The following is a 21,899-nucleotide window of genomic DNA, read 5'->3' as shown; positions in this document are numbered from 1 at the left end:
AAAAATGCCACAGACCATGAAATCTGGTCTTGTGTGCTTTTACCCTATACTATACAGATTTCACGGGGGTGGGGGCACCAGCTTTTCTCATATTGCAGCTCCTGACCCAAAAGGGAGTTGCAGGGGGGTCACAAGGTTATTTTAGGAGGGTTGCGGTCATCCTTATTTCAGCGCTGACTTCAGAGCAGGACCACCTGAGAGCAGTGGCTTTTGGCCAGGCGCCAAGCTCTGAAGGCAGTGCCCTGCCACCAGCAGCACAGAAGTAAGTGTGACAATACCATACCATGCCACCCTTACTTCTGCACTGCTGCCTTTGGAGCTGGGCGGCTGGATAGTGGTGGTTGCTGACTGAGGGCCCAGCTCTGCAGGCAGCAGCGCAGAAATAAGGGTGGCAATACCATACCATGCCATCCTCGGCAGCGCTGCCTTCAGAGCTGGGTGGCTGGAGAACAGCAGCTGTTGGCCAGGTGCCCTGTTCTGAAGGCAGTGCCCTGCCAGCAGCAGCGCAGAAGTAAGGGTGGCAATACCATACCATGCCACCCTTACCTCTGCACTGCTGCCTTCAGAGCTGGACAGACGGATAGTCATGGCTGCTCACTGAGGGCCCAGCTCTCCAGGCAACAGTGCAGAAGTCAGGGTGGCAGTACCATACCATGTCATCCTTACATCTGTGCTGCTGCTGGTGGCGGCAGCTCTGCCTTCAGAGCTTGGCTCCTGGCCTGCAGCCATTGTTCTCCAGCTGTCCAGCTCTGAAGTCAGTACCTCCGCGAGCCAGCAGCACAGAAGTAAGAGTAGCAGTACTGCAACCCCCCCTACAATAACCTTGTGATGCCCCCACAACTCCTTTTTGGGTCAGGACCCCTACAAATTACAACACCCTGAAATTTCAGATTTAAATAGCTGAAATCATGAAATTTACCATTTTTAAAATCCTCTGACTCTGAAATTGACCAAAATGGATGGTGAATTTGCTGGGGCCCTATTTATAAATGATTAGCCTCTCAGCAGTTTGTCAACCTATACAGGCGAGTCTCATCTTACGCGCATTTAACATGCGCAAATTCAGCTTTGCGCGGTCGGCAAAAACAAAAAAGAGAAAAATAACAATTTAAATACCGAACCTGTAGGGCGGATGATTCCGCCTGCCATTACACTCAATGTAATTTTGACTATACGCGATTTTCGCTTTGCTGGCTGACAGCGGAACGTAACCCCAGCGTAAGAGGAGACACGCCTGTACTGATATTTTTTCCTACTCTTTCATTTAAAAATGGGGTGAAATCCTGGTTTCACTGGCAAAACTCCCACTGACTTCCATGGAGCTAGGATTTCACTCCTGACCTTTAGTGAAAAGTAGAAGCATTATAATAACTTGAAGTTGTTTCCCATGAACTCAGGGACTGTCTTTTTGTTCAGTGTCTACAGTGTATGTTCATTGTGCCGCGCAATAGAGTCCTGGTTGTAACTACTGCAATACTAATAATATATAAACAACCACCACCATATCCTGGGCAAATAAACGGAGGCCTTTGGCCATTTGTTTTTTATAAATATGTTAGCCTTCAGCCTCAGAGTTTATTCAACTCAGGAAACTCTATTACTTTCTAAACAATTCTTAAATACAGTAACTCCTCACTTAACGTCCTCCCGCTTAGCGCTGTTTTGAAGTTAGGTCGCTGCTCAATTAAGGAACATGCTCGTTTAAAGTTGCATAATCCTCCCTTATAATGTCATCTGACTGTCTGCTCTGTCCACTGCTTGTAAGATTCTGTGGAAGAGCAGCGACTTTACAAGGGAGCATTGCACAAGTTCCGCTTCTCCGCTTCCTCCCCCTCCCTCCCAGCTCTTCCCCCACCGCCAAACAGCTGTTTGGCAGCGCTTAGGACTTTCTGGGTGGAGGGGAAAGGAGCGGGGATGCAGTGTGCTCCAGAGAGGAGGTGGAGTGGGGGTGGGAAGAGGCGGCCTGGAGCATCCCCCAGCAAAGTCGGCGCCAGTTCTTCTCCGGGGACACTGCCACTGCTGCTGCAAAGGTGCTTCCTAGTGTCCTTGCCTGCAGCGGGCTATGCCTGTGTGGGGTAAGCCAGGGGCACTTCTCAACCACAGTACAGTACTGTACAGTATATAATGCCTTTTGTCTGCCTAAAACAAAATTTCCTTGGAACCTAACCCCCCATATTTACATTAAATCTTATGGGAAAATTGGATTTGTTTAACATCCTTTCACTTAAAGTTGCATTTTTCAGGAACATAACTACAATGTTAAGTGAGGAGTTACTGTACAAAGAGCATCTCCCTCATTTAGTACTCCCCAATAGAAAATGTTAACATAAACACACAATATTAAGACACTGGGTTAATCTGTGAAGTATCTCCCCACATACTGCTGAAACTCCTTCACTGGTCTTTACATTTTCCATTCTTCAGCCTTCACCTGAGAGATGCTTCAAAGAGCTGAAATGAGGTAAAACGCCCACCACCAAATACCATAAGAACACCAGATTTTGACAATTTACTTACAGGCTCTTAGAGCTCCAAAGTCAGGTGTTATCAAACTTTTTCACAATGCAAACCACATTATTTATTATTTCAGCAGCACCTAGGGGTCCCAGTCACAGCTGAGTACCTTTTGCGTTAGGCTCTCCAAACACGTAACACGGAAAGGAAAGGTTCTTCCCCGAAGAGCTTACAATCCAAATAGGAGCTTACATCTTAATAGAGAGAGTGCCTTGCAGATCAACTCCCATTCCATTTACAATCATATAGATCCACCCAGCCTCCCATTTGCAATCACATAATATTCATATGGCAATTTCTGCCACATTCCACATGGGAAAGCTAATATTAGCAAAGCATTTAATGTATTTGTACTTCTTTTAATGCAAATTAGAAGCTGGGGGCAGGAAGAGATAACAGAGCACAGTCTGAGAACCACTGCTCTAAACTAATATACAAGCCAAACGTCCATTCAAATGAACATGAAAAGAGGAGGAAAGGAAATGCTCATATGGAGAGCACCAAGACACAGGGCAAGACGTGAACCAGTGCTTGAACCACAAGACCTTTCTTCTTCCAGGGAGACTCACTTCCACTTCTTATTCCATCTCTGAAATGACCTTAGGTGCTGCGCGTCTTTCTCAAATACTCTAGGTGTACAATGACATTTCCAGGGATAACGCTGTATTGACAGGGGTGTTGTGGAGGAAGCTTGCAATCCCTCCACCAATGAGGCTCTTTTTCTGTTATCTAGAGAGAAGACTTCAGTCTCCATGGCTGTTAATCCAGCAACTTTTCACCAATGGGAAAGTACACTTAGAAAAAAATTATCTACCGTGAACAGGCTGCCCCATTTTTCCAGGAATGAGGGCACCAGTAGCAGCCACACTGCAGCGTGCGGATTACCCTACCTTACAGGAAATGAGTTTTGACATGAAGGTAAGTGGAGGAACAAATCTCTCTGTCTCATGCAGCTCTCCAGCCTTCTTTCAGTTTACAATTTTAAACTAATGGCTAGTCTTCTTGAAAGATACTGGATTGGCAACCATCAAAATGGAAGGGCCTGAGGATAAAATCCAGCACAGGCAGCAGCAGTGTAAGCTTTGTCCAATAAGCATATCTCAGCCTGAAACTGGACTGACCTGTAAGAGTGTGAGAGTGGTGCAGCCTCCATACTATGCTGGCCCTGGCCCCTCTCCTAAGAGTGCCAACATGGGGCTTAGTGCCAACTGTGGTTTTGTCATGTGCCACCTGCCCAGCAGAGATGAGAGATGAAATTAATATTGGTCATATCTGGAATATTAGCGATATTTGAGTTTGGACAAATATCCACCATACCCTGCTTTATTGATGTTCAAGGTACTCAGAAAAAGTAGCCATATGGCACACAGATCAATGCTCCATTAGCTCTGCCTGATCCTAAATCATAGTGCAGGCAGAAGGGAGCACTGATCAATGTGTACCTTGTTCTTAAAGACCCAGCAGATATTGGGCTCTTCCCCCGCCTCCCCCCGATCAGACAGTGTGGGGTGAAAGGAGGAAAAGGGAGAAAATGCATTGTCCTGTGCACTGTCTCCTCCCTGGGGATGGCTAAGGGGAATGTACCATTGGCTTAGCCCCCACCCCTGTGCTCTAGTGGTCAAGGTGAAAGAAGGACCCATTTCCCTCAACTATGTTGTCTGTGCAGGGAAGGGAGAGAAGAAGAGAAATCAGACAGTGGCCAAGTCCAGCAGCAGAGTTGGGCCTGCCTGACTGCCAAACCCAAATGCAAATGTTGGGACCCATGCACATCTCTGATTCCCCCAAATAACTGGAGTGAGACCGCGGATTCACTTCAGCGAGGACACCCACAACCATCTGATGCTAACAACTTCCAGTTACTCCCAACCCAAGTTTGATTTCAAATCCATGCCCTATGGGTGAATGATTCTGTACCCTAGCAAGCCCCTGGCCCATGCAACTCCCCCTCCCTACCCACACCTTTTTTTCAAAATCTGAATTCAAGCTTCTGAATTTTGGTTCCCTCTCTCTAAAAGGAGGGAATAACTCCAGGAAGCAAAGACAAAGCAAAATAACAAGAATAAAAAAAAAAATGACACTGCAGACCAGCCGGGGAAAGGAATGTACAACGCCCAATTTGCCATGCTGTACTGCACTACGCTGTCCCTCTGTGAAGGTGACTTATTCCCAGCTATTAGGTAAAGTGCTGTCTGTGTAGAATAAGATATTCAAACTGCATAGCTAGGTACTGTTAATTTAAACTTCAAAGCATCAGTTTGTTGGATATCAGGCACTGTAGTAAGCAGCCTCTGTTGCCTGGACAGTGCTATTTATTTATGCTCTTGTTTTGAAGCAGGACTGGGGCTGTTTCAGATTTGGCTCTCATAGGTACTGTCAGTTTCTGTTGCTACAGTCTCAGTGAGGGTGTCTAATTTCTTAACCTTCATCAGCTTTCACTGAGCCCTCATGACATGCACTTTTCTCACATGAAATGCTTTTCACTGTTCATCATGCTCTCTGAGGTAACCCTCGCTTACCAGTCTTCTAGCATTTCCCCTTCCCATCAACCCTTCCTTCCCCCATGCATGGACAGCTAATATACAAAATCCTGCATTAAAATAAATAAACGAGGCCCTCGGCCTCAAAGCCCACAGCTCCACCTGTTTGCCAGGCCACTGCATTTAATTTTAAAGAGGAATCTCCACGCTCCTTAAGTGAACTACTGAAAGTGGTCAAAGGTGGTCCTTGCTTATGAGGGAAGAACTAATAAGGGCAATGAGTAAATTAGCCCAGGATACCATTATTACTGAGCTGAAAGGGAGCACTACTCAAGTCATCACACAGAGATAGACTCTTTCGCCTTATTCCTGTATTCTTCTTGGTGAAATGCTTCTGCTCGGATTAGCTCTCAGAATTCCTGCCCACAACAAATCCAGCCACCTCTACTTTTGACTCCTTTCCCTCCTGATCTCATTCTTCTCACTACCTCCTTTGCCCCATGCTGAAGGCTGAATCCTCCCTCCCTTCCCCAACCCGATGCAATGCCTGTATTGATCACATGGTATTCAACATCTGGGGTGAGGTGGGGTGAATGGTGTCACAAGATGAGGCGGCCATGTTTGGTGTGAGTTCCTAGCGCTGCAGAGTGTTGTGGGGTTTCCCGTAATGAGTGTTCAGGTTACTGAGAGAGACCCATGCAGATATTAATGGTATGGAAATGCTTTGACTGGCTGATAATGATCCTCAGTCAGATGACTGAGCGCTGCGTATGCTGCAGTTACCGAGACCCAGCTCCGCTGTGCCGATGCAGTTACACACCCAGAAGTGGTCAGGCTGCAGGGATTTTACATAACGGAGAAAGAAGCGGCCAGTTCATAGGTTGCCGGCTGAACAGGATCCCAGCCCGCTGACAGGCAGAGCCAATTCAGTGGCACCACGGCATTAAAAATCCCCCCTCCTGCTCTGTTAATAACTGGGGCCTCTCCATCAGCAAATTTTGTATTGATTGGCACGTGCATCTCCCCCCGCGCGGTTTGCTGTTGGTTTACTTGCCAGATTGAAGGGCAGGCCGGGACGCCGGGTTTGTAACCAGACCCCCGGGCAGGGGAAGTCTCCCGCGGCTGGGTTAGCGGCGCTCCCGAGCCCTGCGCGCTGCAGGGGAATGACACCTTCTCTCCCCCCACCCGGGGCACTGCAAAACCCCGCGGATGCACCTGTCGGGGGAAAGCAGCGCCCGCCGCCAGGCGCAGGCTAAGGTCCGAGCACCGAGCTCTGCACCGCCCCGCGAGCGGCGGGCGCCTTTCCGAGCAGGGCTGCACAGGGGCCGCGCTGCAGAAAGCTCGCCTGCAATATGTGGCTTCAGCTAAGCGACACCCCCCACCCCGGCTGTCCGTTCAAACGGGGTGCGGGGGCGGGTTCCCCGGGTAACCCTGCGCCGCCTGGGAAATAAAAACACCCGCGAGAAAGCGGCTGCGAAGTTAACGCTACAGAATGCGCGCCCCCCTCCTCCCCCCCAAGCACGCTCGGTTTGAATGCCCCCACCTCGGCTCTGCTTTTGAGGCTGCTTCTCTTAGGTCTGAGCAGGACGTCATGAAAGTCCAGTTTGAGATCCGAGTCTACGTGGGGCATCTCGCCGGGACTGCTGGGGGTGGGGGGCGCGGATGCGCTTTCTCGCTGCCGCCGGTCCGCGCCTGGTGCCGAGCCGAGCCCGCTCCCTTTGCAGGGAAGGGTTTTATAGGGCGCGGAGAGCCCGGGGCTGGTGCTCAAGCGCCCGAGCTTTATTAGGAGAGTCACTCACACGGGGCTGGTTTTAGCACGCGCCGCTGCACGGCACAATGGCAGCTGCTCCTCGTCCTCCCCTGCCCGCCCGTGGGGCTGGAGCTGGGGCTGGGGCTGGGCGTGGGGCGGCGTGTTGCTGCAGAGCGCTGCCGCAGGGCGCTCCGGCTTCAGCGGAGGGGGTGCGTGGGCAGGAGCGGGGCGTCACACACCGGAGAGTGCATGTGGCAGCCAGCTGGCGAGCTGGAGCCGGGTCCGGTTAGGGGCGAACCAAGGGGACAGGAGGAAGCTCCCGGCACATGTGACCAAGCTCTAGCCATATATAGCGATCCGCCCTGCGGGAAGCAGGGTCTCCGTTGTGTGGGTTACTCCGGCTGGGCTGTTCTGCAGGGCAGCCGCCCAGCGAGCCCCTTATCAAACGTCACTGGTGTCACTGAGGGCTCAGGCTTTACTCCCTTCCCTTATTTAAAGCTGCATTCCCCAGCAGAGGAAGACTGCGCGGCTGTGGTGCCCGTGCCCTGGTATCGCCACACGAGTGCTGCTTGTTTTAAATGGAGCCAGTCATCCGGCGGGTCTTGTTTAGTGTTTCTTTAACATTTTTGCAGCTCCTTTGTTTAGGATTTCGGAAAAACTGCGCCCCTAGTTCCTCCAGCACTTGGCATTAGGGTCTGACCTAATTTCCTCTCTTCTGAGGCTGTCATTCAGGTTTAGGCTTCAGTAGCTGGATAGTCTCTTGTCCTTCCTTCTGACTGCTGGTTTTCCCTTCTTTGACCTTCATTCTGTGCCCTCTGCTGTAGCCTTCACACAGGAGAGCAGCTCTGAGAGTATAGTGTATGGCACTTAAGAGAAGTGAGGGTGTGAAACTCCTCCTCTGCTGGCTATGCTTACTGAAGCCAATGCTCTATGCATCCAAGAGAGGAGAGTGACCTGCCAGTGATGCACAAGCATAATTAAGCTCTTGGCCAAGTAATGGTGGAGGCCTGGAGGGAAGCCATCCTCTTGAATCTGGAACCCTACAAAACGTTGGGAAGCTCAGATCTGGACCTGACCTTTGCAGTTAATCCCTATCTCTTTATAAAGGGCTGACCAAAACCTGGCCGTCCCTGAGCTGAGGTGAAATTCAGAGATGACCCAAGCTTTGCAGCTCAGGCCCATGCCTGTTACACAAACTGATGTGTGTTTGTTCTGTTATAGCCTTGCAGTCATAGAGTAGAAATGTAGACGAAACCTGCAGCTGGTTGATTACAGCATATCAGTAGCGCCATCAATCATTTGGAGTTTCCTTTGTACATACACCCCAATTTTGGTGGGTATGGGGAAGCAAGGGCCCTCTCAAATATCAATTAGGCTGAAACTTGGCTTATTTATTATCTATTTATTTAAAATATTAGGAGCTGTTAGACAAGTTTAAATGAAAAAAAGCTCCATCGCAAAGAAATTAGATTTTGGGCCCATTCTGCTTCCATTAAGATAGGCGGAGTACAGGATTAACTGACTGAAATTCTATGATGTGATACAGGAGGTCACACTAGTTCATCAGAGCAATCCCTTCTGGACTTAAAGATCTATTAAACTAGAGTCAATAGCAGTTTTGCCTCTGATTTTGGTGGGAGCAATATAAAGCTTATGTTGCCCATAGCTGGAGATTAGAACATGCTGTTCAGCACTGGCTTCTTTTTCCAAGCAAAAAGCAGATGTGTTGCACAGCCACATGACACTGCCTTCTTTATCTCCAAATTGCACACAGCCCAGCAGATCCCCTGCCCTCAGCATGGCTCTTATGGCAGTGGTTGCTGGTGTCTCCCAGATAAATCAATATTGCTGAGCACTGTGGACCAAATTTTCAAAAGTAGCCACTAATTTTGGGTGTCTCCATTTTTGGGGTGTCCAACATGAGAGAGGGAAATAAGGTGCAGCTACACTGAAACTGTTGGCTTGTCTACACTGCCCCATAATTCAGACTAGGAGGTGTGAATAGCAGTGCACACCAAAGTGCTGTGCTGTAAGTCCTCCATGTGGACACTGTGGGTCATAAGTGCTGGAAATAGGGGTGCTGCTGCACCCATTGGCTTGAAGTAGTAATAACAACCCAAATACATGGTTTCTGCCATCAGCACCCCCACTATAAAAATTGTTCCAGCACCACTGCTGCAGGCGCAAACTTAAAAGTTCCTAGTTCATATTAGTGTAATCGTCTTCAAACAGAATTACGTTAATGTGAACCATGAACCTTTTATTTCGCTCCTGCAGCATCCACACAGAGGCATTTCAACTCAGCACTTTGGTGCACACTGCTATTCATACACCCCATAGTCTGAACTGTGGGGCAGTGTAGGCATAACCTGTGACACATATCTTTTAGAGAGGCATCTCACCTCGATTTAAAGACTTCACATGATGGAGAATCTACCACATATCCCTTTGTTTGCTGTTCCAATGGTTAATTGCCACTGTTAAAAAATTGTCCTTTATTTCTGGTTTGAATGCCTTTTTCTCTAGATTACAGAACCCTTTAATATTACGTATTTTCACCCTGCGTAGGTACTTATAGACTGTGAACAGGTCATCTCTTCGATAAACTAAATAGATTGAGCTCTTTGGTTTCTCACTTTAAGACATGATTACCAAAACTCTAATTATTTTTGTAGCTCTTTTGTGAACTCTCTCCAATTTTAAAGTGTGGACACTAGCTAGGACACAGTGTTCAATTAGTAGTGGTCATCACTGCTGTTGACAAAAATAATATCACCTCCCTACTCCTACATGATATTCCCCTGTTTATACATCCAAGGCTCAAGTTAGCCCTTTATGTTGGGAGTGGCATGATGGAAGAAAACTTCTGAACTTCTTTATCAGAAAAGATCAATGGTCAGTCTCATCTAGTATGCTGTCTTCTGACATTTCTCTATGTCTCATGCTTCAGAGAAAGGTGAAAAAATGCATCATAATAATGTGCAACACTCTGGCTCAGAGAGAATCATCTTCCTTACTCCAGTTGGTGATTAACTGAAGCTGGAGGAGTACTGGCCCTTGTGATTTTTAGCCTCATTGGTGTAACTACACATGCTTATTTATTTCATAGTAAAGACGAGCCTAAACCACATATTTCAGATCCTGATCTGAAGTCCTCCCAGAATTCAGGGTGTTGCAGGCCTGGGGTTTTGATCTGGCCCATTTTATAGACAGGGTCAGGTGCAACATTCTGATCTGAATTACCCTAAAACTGGGTGTGTGTAGGTCTAGGAGGTTGGTCCAGGTGCCACTTTCATTTATATCTGTTTATTTTTTAATCTTATTATGCAGTTTTCATCAGTTATATCTGTTGACAAGTATTTTCACAAGTTAATTATATACTGCATAAAAAGTACTCCTTTGAATCCAGTTTCAGTTTGTTTTTAAGTGAGCAAATTAACCTCTTCATCAGCCAGTTGCGATTCCAAAATATTGAAAAATGCATGGGATAACAATCCTAGCAAAGTCTGAGTGCTTCAGAGCTTTGGAGACTCCTGAGCACTGAATGACTAATGAGAATGTCAACAGAAAACCAGGCCTTGATTGTCACAAAAGATGCATTGAGATACTTCTCTTAACTTATTTGTAAAATTGTGGACTTGGTCCTCATGTCAGGACCACAGTTGCCAACTTTCACATGGTAAATAAGCACCCCGACTTTCACAATAAGCCAAAAATCAAGCTAATCTCATTTCAAAACAAGCCAATCCCTAAGAACCCCAACACTCTGTGGGACTAGATCACCCCAGCATGCAGTCTGGGACCTTGGTGGGCCTGCTGTGCACTCCTGACTCTCTCCCCGCCTTGCCCCAGCTTGCGCCCCCTTGCCCCTGCTTGCCGGGAGCCAATCAAAAAAATAAAATAAAAAAAAAAGACGCAACAAGCTACAAGCCAAAAACTAGCCAACAAGCAGTTTACATGCCAATTAAGCCAAAAACAAGCCCAATTTCTGCATTTTTTTCGCAGATTTGACATGTCTGGTCGCGACCTGTGCTCAGCACCGGACATGATCGGCTTTAGACTACTGTTATGCATATCCAGTCTTGGGGCTAGCCAAAGCCAAGTCTTTGCTAAGGGGCATTACTGGAGCACTGAAATGCTCTGGCCAATCTCTTCCCTGCCCAACCCCCTGCTATGGAGATTGCAAAGGTTGCACCTGGGGATTTCCCCATCCTTAGATGGCTGGGTAAGCCAGCTTTACAACCCCTTTGCACTGGTGAAGTTGTCCAAAGGGGTCATGGAGCCAGGACCTGGACCTACAAGTTTACAAGACTACATGGTGAGGAGTAAGTCCTTTTGTTTATTATACTAATTATATTATATTTATTTATTTATTAACTTTGTAATTACTACACATCACTGCTTTCATCTGAGGATCTCAAAGGGCCTGACAAACATTTTTAATTAATTAAGCTACACAGCACCCTAATGAAGCTTTATACCCATTTTACAGATGAGAAAGGTACAGAAGGCCGAATGCCAGGATGAAGTAAATCGTTGTTTACGCTACACATTGGTATCCTGATTACAATCTCATACTGGTTTTATACCAGTTGAACTCTATTGACTTCAGGGGGTTCTGCCTGATTTACACCTGTTGGTGGAGAAGCAACCCCAACATGTAAATTCATCAGATGCAAGTGGCAAAGCAGTGTAATTTACAGTGATTTGACATTCAGTAGGTATGCAAAATGAGTGGTGTTTACACCAAGTTGGCATGCTGTGGACAACAAATACAGCAGGCACAGATTCCTATTTACATCAATAGGAATTGTAACCATGAAACCAGAGTGGAATTTTGCCTAGAGAAATTAAGTTACATGGCCACGGTCACATAGCAAGTCAGTGGAAGAGCTGGGACAAGTAGCCAAGAGTCCTGGCTCCTAGTCCTCTTTGAAGGGATGAGCACACAGTTATTCATTTTCATGAGATGCAGCATAATCTATGTAACAAATCTTTCTCACCAAGTAATAATTTGGATTCTCAAATAAGAATAAAAGATTGATTGTTGGACTAATGTTCAGTCTCAGAGATAAACTAGTGGAGGTCTTAAACACAGAGGGGCTTGGACTGAGTTTCTGAACACGGAGCTCTGCAAACCTGAACTCTTCCTGCCACCTGCTCTGCAGGTGTACGACTTTGTGTCAACACATCCCAATGTGGTGACTCTGCATCGTAACTTCACAAGGTGAAACATCTGCCAAATCAAACACAGAAACGTTTGAGTTCAATGCAGCAGATTTGAATGTATATTTGCACCTAAACCCATTCTTAGAAAGCCCCTAGGAACTTATATCCATGGGATATGCCTGTTGGGACAGGATAATATTAGAGTCAATGTACACTGTCAGGCTGGAGGGAATTTTGCATCTGTGGTGATTTTACAGTACATCAGTGGCCCCCAAACTGTGGGGCGTGCCCCTAGGGGGGCATGGAGGAATGTTCAGGGGGGCATGGTGGGGCACGGACCAGCCCCCACAGGGGGCAGGGAGGGAGCTCTGCCCCCAGCTCCATTCCAGCCCTGTCCCAAGCCCTAGTGACAGCTCCTGGCCACGGCCCCTGGCTCCCAGCCATGACTGTGGCCCTGACTGCATCCCCTGCTCCCAGCTGAGGCCCCAGCTGCAGTGCTGGCCCCACTCCCAGCTGTGGCCCCTGGCCCTGGATCCTGACTGTGGCTCCCAGGTGGGGTGCGGACTAGGTAAGGGGGGGCCAAGGACAGAGAAGTTTGGAGACCACTGCAGTACATACTATAATATGAAATTAATGATACTATAACAGTCTTAAGTCTGAATTTCTTTTTCTGCTATGTTGCTGTCTGCCTTTTAATATTGTTTTAAGTTTTTATAACTTATAACAACATGCTGTCTGCTTTTATACTATATAGTATTTATACAAGATTGTTGTCTTCTTTTATTTCCTATGGAATTATTTTTCTTCCATGGCTTTTATTGAGTTGTAAATTCAGCCTCCAATCTTCGTTTTCCTTGAGCAAGGCAGTTACAAGATTTCATGGTGCATTGAGAAAGAGATCTGCTCAATCCACTGAGGGAAAAGAGATTAAAATACTGAAAGCTTGTTTCCATCCAATCCAAAATCCCTGTTTGGTTTGGTTTGATTGTTTATGAATAAGGCTCAGGACACAGAGTTTTAACTCAGATTATTTTTTCTATGGGTTTGTGCCCAGTCTCTGTGAAAATGAGCACACTATGCTGTCTGTGCGAAACAAAATAAATTAATAGTAATTCATTAATAATAAAAGCATTCTGGAACTAAGTGGCACATTGTCTGCATCTTGTGCCTTTTCCTTTATATTTTTGCTTTGTGTGAAAATCTTAATACAAGTTTAAAACTAAAAAGAAGATCTTATCCGAGGAGTCTGTGCAATAATCTCTATTAATGTTTTTCATCAAAGTTTACCCTGCATTATAAAAAGAGGTTAATTTGGATGCCCAATAGCCCCACCTACTGACAACAGATACCACATTCTTATAATGGATTATTATTACTATAAAATTTAAGGTTTCGCGTGCCAGTAATACATTTTAATGTTTTTAGAAGGTCTCTTTCTATAAGTCTATAATATATAACTAAACTGTTGTTGTATATAAAGTAAATAAGGTTTTCAAAATGTTTAAGAAGCTTCATTTAAAATTAAACTAAAATGCAGAGCCCCCTGGACCAGTGGCCAAGACCCGGGCAGTGTGAGTGCCACTGAAAATCAGCTCGCGTGCCACCTTTGGCACGTGTGCCATAGGTTGCCTACCCCATGCTATCTTGTTACCAGTTCTACACACAGACTGTGGACTTGTCTACATTACCCGCTGGATCGACAGGCAACGATCAATCCAGTGGGGGTCGGTTTATCACATCTAGTCTGGACGCGGTAAACCGACCACCGAGCGCTCTCCCGTCAACTCCAGTACTCCACCGGAGTGAGAGGCACAGGCGGAGTTGACAGAGTAGCATCAGCCTTCAACTTACCGCAGTGAAGACATCGTGGTAAGTAGATCTAAGTACGTCAACTTCAGCTACGTTATTTACATAGCTGAAGTTGTGTAACTTTGATCGATCTCCCCCTCCCTCCTCCCCTAGTGCAGACCAGGCCTCAGATTAACACTAATTTAGTTCCCATTATTATTCTCTAGTTCCTTACCCATAATTCCCTAACAGCAAAGGTAAAACTATTCTTAAAACAACCTATCAAAATGCTATCCATCTCTTCCCAGAGTGGGTAAAATCTCATTAGTTATTTTCATTTTCCTCACTCATCCTGATAAAATGGAAATAATAGATTTTCTGCCTGGGCTTGTAAATGTTCACAACAATTTTTGCAATGTTGCGTAACACTAAAACTTATTAGCACATAAGCCTTTTACAAGAGCACAGCTCTAGATACTAGCCCACACCTAACACCCTAGTCAGGCTATTTAAATATTCCTGTCATCAAACAGTTACAGATCATCCTGTGACACTTAGAAGGTCAAATGCATTTGTGGTGGCTCGAACCCATGGTGTTGCTCTCCACCTTTTCCCAGTGAAAGAAATCCTCTTTAGCTGTTCTCTCTCTCAACGTCACACTTACAAAAATGTCATAATTGGATAATATTAAACAAAATTAAATACATGTAAATAGTAGATGGATAAATGCATCCCACTAAAAATAAGTTAAACAAATTGAAATTGCTGGGTGGAAACACTGGGCTATATGTTGTTAATGATTTGCTTCCTCAAACCTTATCAGTAGGTGGTAACAGACGATAGAAAACACAGCTTATTGTAGTGCTTTTTTTCCTCTGTTTCACGGCAAGGTGCCTGTTATTTTATGTATTGATTGCTTCTCATCTATATCTCTCCTGGCCTCAGTTGCTACATAATAGTGTTGCTCTCTGATGTTAAACAGTTCCCACGTTTCACCCCACAGGTGGCTGTATTTCAGTGAAGGCTGAAGTAGTTTCTGTGTATGGTTTGTGAAGTGCACTGGGGTCTTTTGGGATGAAAGGCGTGATATAAATGTAAGATATTATTCATCTGCTTTTTCCAGTACACACACTGCTAATATCCTTTGCTTTCTTCTCGAGTTCCCCCAGATTAAATTGTCAAGAGTCTCAGTAATAGCCTGAACTTTTGCTCCAGGCAGACTAATAATCACAGTTCTGTTAGCTCAATCCTTATAAAGAAATGGTTATTCTCAAGATGCATCATTGATTTGCCTACTGGCTTTCTCATCCACATCCCTTGTATTTCCTGTGTGCGGCCTTAGCCTTTGGATGTAGCTCAACTTCCATTTCCCCCTTGCCATGTCAGCTCTCCTTCAGCTCAACACAAAGCCTGAGTTGGTCCTGAAATAACAAGGACCAGAGTGAGGACTCTTCATCAGGCTTCTGAGTCCTTTATCTCCTTTTCTTCCATCTGCTGAATTAGAAGAGGAAAGGTTTGTCCTGTGTAGGCAAAGCACTATGGGAAACCAAATAATCAGCTCCTTCTGGCTACCCGAGAAGCAGCTCGTTCTCTTCACAAACAGAAAGGGGCCACATAAAATCACTTCCCTGAGCTGTTCTGCACAGCCCTCTGGGAAACAGAATAATTAGCTCCAGTTAGCTGCCAAGCCAACACCTCTTTTTCTTCCCTCCAAGTCCCCTCCCTTGACCCACTTTATTATAGCTGCAGCCACTACTGTAGTAAACACAACTGAAAAGGGGATCTGTTCCAAACCACATCCCGAGAGCTGCCTCCTGGTCTTTCAACAAGGGAATGTCAAGTGCCACTGCTGGCATCCATCCAGTCCAAAAGACACTTCATCCTAAGAAGCCTGGGATGTGCTAGTGACTCATAGGGCTTAAAGGGTTAACACTGGACAAGGGCACTACCTCTCCTCCACCACTCACTATCTTTATTCTTTCTGTCCTAAATACACTGACCTGATTATTTTCATCAGAATTCAGTTCCTGCTAGTGCCTCTTCTATTCAGGCCTTGGTTACCTTTCTCCTTTCCGCCCACACACGTTGCTGTAAGGTGTTAATACATTGGCTAGCAGACCAACAGCTTTTCAGGAATCTATGATCTATAACAGCCCTGGCTGGGAAAAAATGTAGTTGCCATCTTTCAGTGGTGTATGTGCCTTCTCTGACATCTGGTGGTGAGGTGAATAAATGGACGGTTGAAAAATTTGTCTAGTTCACTGGTCACGAATTGATCTCTGCATGAATCATAACTATTATGCAATTCAGCAAAAAGACCCTTTCCTCAGTAGATTATTCTCCTATTCGTGTAATGTCCACTATGTTAACAGACATTTGCTTCTTTCTCCCCTAACTTACATAAATATATATCCGGCGTAATTCTGTTGAAGCCAGTGGAGTTACCCCTATGTAAAACTGATACAGGTCAGATCAGAATCAGACCCATTTTATCTGTGCTCTGCTTTTCAGCTCCAAAAGTTCAATTGGAACTGGTCAAAATAGTTAAAAGAAAAGGCTATTTTTGTCAAAATAGTCTTTTTTTTTCAAAAGTATTTATTTTTATGAAAAACTGTCAACTTTTTTTGCAAAAATGTTTTCCTTTTTTCAATGTTTTTTCAAAATGTTACAAAAATATTATTGAAAACATTATCAGAATGGTTATCTAATTTTTTGATTATTCAAAACTAAAGTTTTGGTGATATAACCATTTTGACCTTTGTATTTTAAAAAAATTGTGAAAAAAATTAAAAACAAAAAAGGAGTCCATTTCAAACACTTTGAAATGAAAACAACTTCAAAATTGTTGTGCAGATAGGTTGTTGGAGGGTTTTTTTACTAGATCTAGTTCAGGTACAATATAGAAAACTGATACTAGTTTCTTATTCTCTTTATCAGCTCTTCTTCAACTGAGACTTAAAAAAAAATAGTATGTGATGAATGACTGATGATACTTTTGTTACCTTGTTTAATACAGATGAGTCCAAACCAAAATTCCAGATCTGAAGATCCCTTAAACTTTGGAAAGGTTCTGCCGTGGATCAAATCTTGGTGGCTCAAGCTCATCTCTACTCATTACATTTTTTCTGTTTGAGCTGCAAATCTTTCACCTCTTATCCCAGGAGCAAGAAGACAGTATTATTTGCTTACTTACACTTATTACTTAAATTTCATGTGGACCTGTGTATGGATAAAAAAAATTGTATTGCTGACCAAACTAGAAAAAAAAATTGCATCAAGTTTTTGTGATTGGGAAATGCAGATTTTGCCTGCTATCATAAAGAGAAGAGCGAGAGAAACGGACCAAAGAGCAAAGGTTTTGTCGGCTCTGAAGTGTAATTCACAGAGGACAGCCCCATTCCAGAAGGCCACTGGCTGGAACAGTGCTTCCACAATGCTCTTATTCATTTACTAAGGAATAGGGAGGCATAGAAAGTCCAGAGTGGGACCCCGGTTCCTGAGAAACGTGGCCTAGATCATCAGTTGGTGCCGGTGTAGCTTCACTGAAGGATCTGGACTTTATAAATTTATATATATATACACACACACACACACTTAATCTGCCCTTGAATAGGTCAAACTTGGTCCCCTGGCAGATATACTTGTTTGAAATCGTGGTGTTATTTTGACTATGAAATGCCCTTGACAAGCTTATAACCTCAGTTTAAGAATTCTTATTGCATCTTTGGAACACTTCCAGGCTTCATCTTATCAGGATAAGATGTTAGTTCACGCCTTGCTGTCATCCAGGCTTGACTGTTGTACTTGACTGCTGATCAGTATCTCTTCCCTTCCTATTTTTTAGTTTTTCTTCTGCTCCTGAAAAATTCTACAGCTAAATTCACAAATCAGACTAAACGTATGTCACTGATCCTGAGCCTTCAGCTCTGACTGTTACACAGCTGGAGAATTACTTCTCCTATGCTCACAAAATGTACAGTCCGCTTTGCACCATGCTGGCAGAGCTGGTAATTGCCATAAGCCCCACAGGCTATACGAGTGGAGTATATAATTTGGAGTCATGAAATGTGCAGCTACCAGCAATTACAAGCACCATATACATAGTAGTGCAGAGCCCTCATTAGTCCATACACCAGAAGAAGTAGGGGCCTTATTTTTGCTCATCTCCTCAAAGAAAGAAAAGAGGAACTAAGGTACGTTGCAAACCTTCTTGCATCTCAGGCTGTATCCAAATGCCAGCAGCCACCTGCCCACTTCCCTTAAGTCAGTTGCCAAGTTGTGATGTGACATGAGATAGTTAAATTACCCAGTGAATCTGCTACTCCTGTTTCCTGTCTGCTAGGTTCTGCATGAGGCACCAGCTGTAGGCACCTAGGTATTGTAATAGGGAAGCCACCAGAGGGCACTTTTGCATTTCCTTTTAAGGCCCTGCCTTTCAATGTGTGTGATCAGAAACTCAGCAATGCTGCTTTCTTGCCAGCATGAGAGAATAATAATTAATACAAAATGGCATTTATATAGCACCTTCCTTCCCTCTGAGGAGCATATAAAAACATCCTTGTGACAGAGGAATTCAGGTGATCTATTAGAGCAAGCGTTGAATATGACTAGGGTCGGGCCGTTCAAAATGGCAAAAGGGATTCACCTACATGATCACAAGTGGCAGGAAGATACTGATGAGAAAGAAAACTTGGGGGTAATCGAGATTAGAAAGTAACCATAAGTCAAATGTCTGGCAGCAACTATTAAAAAAAACTATCAAATAATGTACAATAATTGATGATACATTTCATTTCTATAGTGCAATTCATCTGATGATCTCAATACACTTTATGAACATTAGCTATTTAATCCCCACAGCACTTGGTGAGATAGTTAAGGGACACCCTATTTGGTAGTAGTGTGATATTTGGGTAAGATCTGAGATGTATATTGATCTGGGGTAAGTGTCTGATCCTTTGGGATCAGTAAGAACCTCACATGTGAAATGGGTTTTCAGTAACCTCTCACTATATTAGACTTGGTTGTCTGGATGGGAGCCAAGGACTGGAATCCTTAAAGGGGACTGTGTTCGGCTTCTGGTTAACCAGTGTGGAAGTGCAGAAGCTCTTTTGTTATTGGCTTGGGGAATCTAATTATAGAGTAAATCCCCAGTTTGGGGGATTGTCTGCCCTATTTCTTGCAGTGTGCCCTGATTGTGGCCTTCTCAGTGTGGCCCATCACAGGCATCCCATCACAGGCTTTGGCTACACTTACACTTCAAAGCGCTGCCGCGGCAGCGCTTTGAAGCGCTAAGTGTAGTCAAAGCGCCAGCGCTGGGAGGAAGCTCTCCCAGCGCTGTCCGTACTCCACCTCCGTGTGGGGAATAACGGACAGCGCTGGGGCTTTGACCACACTGGCGCTTTGCAGCGCTGGAGAGGGTGTGTTTTCACACCCTGCTGCAGCGCTGCAAATTTGTAAGTGTAGCCAAGCCCACATAAGCCGACTAATGATCAAATAGTAAGAATGGAAAAGCCAACAGTAAGTGATGTCGGAGAAATTTTTTTTTTTTTTTTAACCACGATGCATCTTTACCTGGTCCGGACCAATACCATGAGGCGGTATGACAACCCCTCTTGAGGCAGTAAAAACCCCTCAGCACCGGTGCATTCTAATGCATTTACCTATGCATTACCTTATGCATTTACCTATGCATTTACCTTGGCCAACTCAGCAGTTCCCAGTACTGCTATAAACTAACCTTATTGGGGCCTCTCCCCAATACCACTTTGCATCTGATCCTGCTGCACAGTCAATAAGTTCAGATGGCGTGAGCCCAACAGAGACAGACGTCCTCACGGAAAGTCCTCCTCCGATACCCCAATAGAGATTTCAAAAGGTCTCATACCTCTCATGTGGCGCCATGGGGTTCGAAGGTGAATGATCCGTAGTAGCCGTCTGTGGGTCCGTGGGCGTTGCCATCCCGGACGAGCCCCCAAATTGTCGGAGAAAAACTTAGTTCTTGCTTTTTGTTTGGGTGCAGCAAAATCAAATACTTTATTATTTCTCCAGTAATTACAATGGAGGGAGAGAGTGCCATAGGACACAGGGTCACCCCAGTCCCGGACAGGTCTCTCAACTGGTAAACAATTACATCAAGCCTTTATACCTTTGTTACAGACAATTTCTAGCAATCATGGAGACAGTAAAAAGCAACAAATACATTTTGTTTATACATAGCAGAAAGGCTTATCTTATTTGTCTCACTCCTAAGAAAAGCAAGCCTGCATTTTGGTTAGTGATTGCAAGGTCGTAATAACTTTGTACACAGTTCTTGTCCTGTCGCCTCGCACTATCTTTGCTCCTAAAAGTCTCACGTCATTAGGGTTACAGTATGGCCTGACTCTTGCTAACTGACTGACACGCATTAAAATCCGCTTCAAATCCTTATTGAAGCTTTCCCTGCTTCCACAGTGAAATGTCAGTGCTGGGGGGACAGCTGTGGGTAGCAGAGGGACTCAACCAGGAATAAAGGACATGAGGAAGAATGTAAGGTGTGTTAGCTATAAGGAAGCAAGGTGTATTGAGGGGAATCAATGAGCGAGGAGTAGTTGTGAGAAAGACAATGAGTGAGAATGGGTGGGTGGATGCAGGAGGGCCAGGATGACTGAGGGTGTAGAGGCAGACTAGAGAGGAAAGACTGAGGTTAATGGAGACAAGGAGGGAGAGCCTGAAAGGGGGTTGGGAGAATTTGTGGTTGGGGGGGGAAGAGCGAGTCAGATGTTGATGGAGATGGGAACGTTGATGGAAAGACAGGATGAAATACTACTGGAAAGGAAGGCAAGAGTAACATATGAAAGAATATGGAGGAAGGGTGATGAACTGGGATAGAGAAAGATGAATTAGCCCAAAAGAGAAACCCTGGAAAGATTAATTAAAAACGGATACCACAGAGATGTGGAGGAATTAAAAAAAGAATGAAGGAATAGAAAAGAGAAAGAAGGAATAATAAAAGTTAGGGAAATAATACTAAATATAGTGATTTTAATGTAATAAACTTTAAATGCCAGAATGTTACAATACACATAAATCAAAGAATATTTTCTGAGTGGCCCATAAAGTTGCACATTAATTCTCTTAAGTTTAGGTGTCTTACATTACATAATGCATAATGGTGTGGAAGTGGGGGGGGGAGCACATGTGCATGTCCTGTACAAACAGTTATGGTAAATTTAAGGGAGTGATTATACAATATTTGGAGCCACTAAAAATATATAACACAAACCACTACCACCTACCAATCCAACCCTCAGAGGAGGAGGCTTATTGGGGGGCTGGGTAAAGTTAGTGATGATAGAAAGAGGCGGAGGACAAGATGCCTGATTTAGGTGGGTTGAAGTGCCTATGAATGGAGGCCCAGCTGGGACAAGGTGTTTGTTTTGGAATTAGAAATAACGTATTTGTTCTAAGAAGGACATTACAGCCATTCGCAAATCTCAAGAGGGTGAGAACTATCAACCATGGAACTTATTTTAAAAATTGTAGCCAAGATTTTAAATACAGGAGTCTAACTATAGGCTCCGAAATCTCTATTTAGGCCAGGGGTAGGCAATCTATGGCACAGGTGCCGAAGCCGGCACGCGAGCTGATTTTCAGTGGCACTCACGCTGCCTGGGTCCTGGCCACCGGTCCAGGGGGCTCTGCATTTTAATTTAATTTTAAATGAAGTTTCTTAAACATTTTTAAAACCTTATTTACTTTACATACAACAATAGTTTAGTTATATATTGTAGACTTATAGAAAGAGATCTTCTAAAAAGGTTAAAATGTATCACCGGCACGCAAAACCTTAAATTAGAGTGAATAAATGAAGACTCGGCACAGCACTTCTGAAAGGTTGCTGACCCCTGATTTAGGCACATAAATAAGTAGTCAGAAGTCCTGAGCACCTATGAGTTCAGTCTTCTGAGTCACTGATTCAAGGCCTTATGTGTAGTGTTCAGGACTATCATAAAGACATGGAATTGATACAAAAGTTCTAAATTCCAAGTCAGGTGTACTCTACAAGTTTGAGTCTGGTTAGACTCAGATATTTTTGTATTCTAATCTCAGCTCTGAGACCGTTGCCCTCTGTGCAAGACACAACCTAGTTTCTTGTGCAAGTCACTTAACTTCTCTGTTTTGTTTCCCCACCTGTGAAATGGAGATAACATTTAATTACC

At 44.6% G+C, this 21,899-nt stretch overlaps 1 protein-coding gene across 4 annotated transcripts in view; it reads right to left on the bottom strand.

Moving 5' to 3' along the window:
• The window catches only part of GMPR (guanosine monophosphate reductase), a 62,711-nt gene extending 41,066 nt beyond the window's left edge, over window positions 1-21,645 (bottom strand). For 2 of the 4 annotated variants that reach the window (XM_045005424.1, XR_006576931.1), the window contains exon 1: window positions 6,535-7,050. In XM_045005424.1, coding sequence (XP_044861359.1) covers window positions 6,535-6,621 — 87 coding nt within the window. In that variant the 5' untranslated portion in view covers window positions 6,622-7,050. Of the gene's footprint in view, window positions 1-2,381; window positions 2,452-6,534; window positions 7,051-11,880; window positions 11,978-21,626 lie in introns of those variants that run through there. The other 2 variants (XM_045005427.1, XM_045005425.1) reach the window with 2 other exon arrangements.
• Between the last annotated feature and the right edge of the window lie 254 nt (window positions 21,646-21,899).

Source organism: Mauremys mutica, chromosome 2, assembly GCF_020497125.1.
Source record: "Mauremys mutica isolate MM-2020 ecotype Southern chromosome 2, ASM2049712v1, whole genome shotgun sequence".
In the NCBI taxonomy this organism is placed as follows: Eukaryota; Metazoa; Chordata; order Testudines; family Geoemydidae; genus Mauremys; species Mauremys mutica.
The sequence above is the reverse complement of the archived record's forward strand: the minus strand, read 5'-3'. Positions and strand labels throughout refer to the sequence as shown.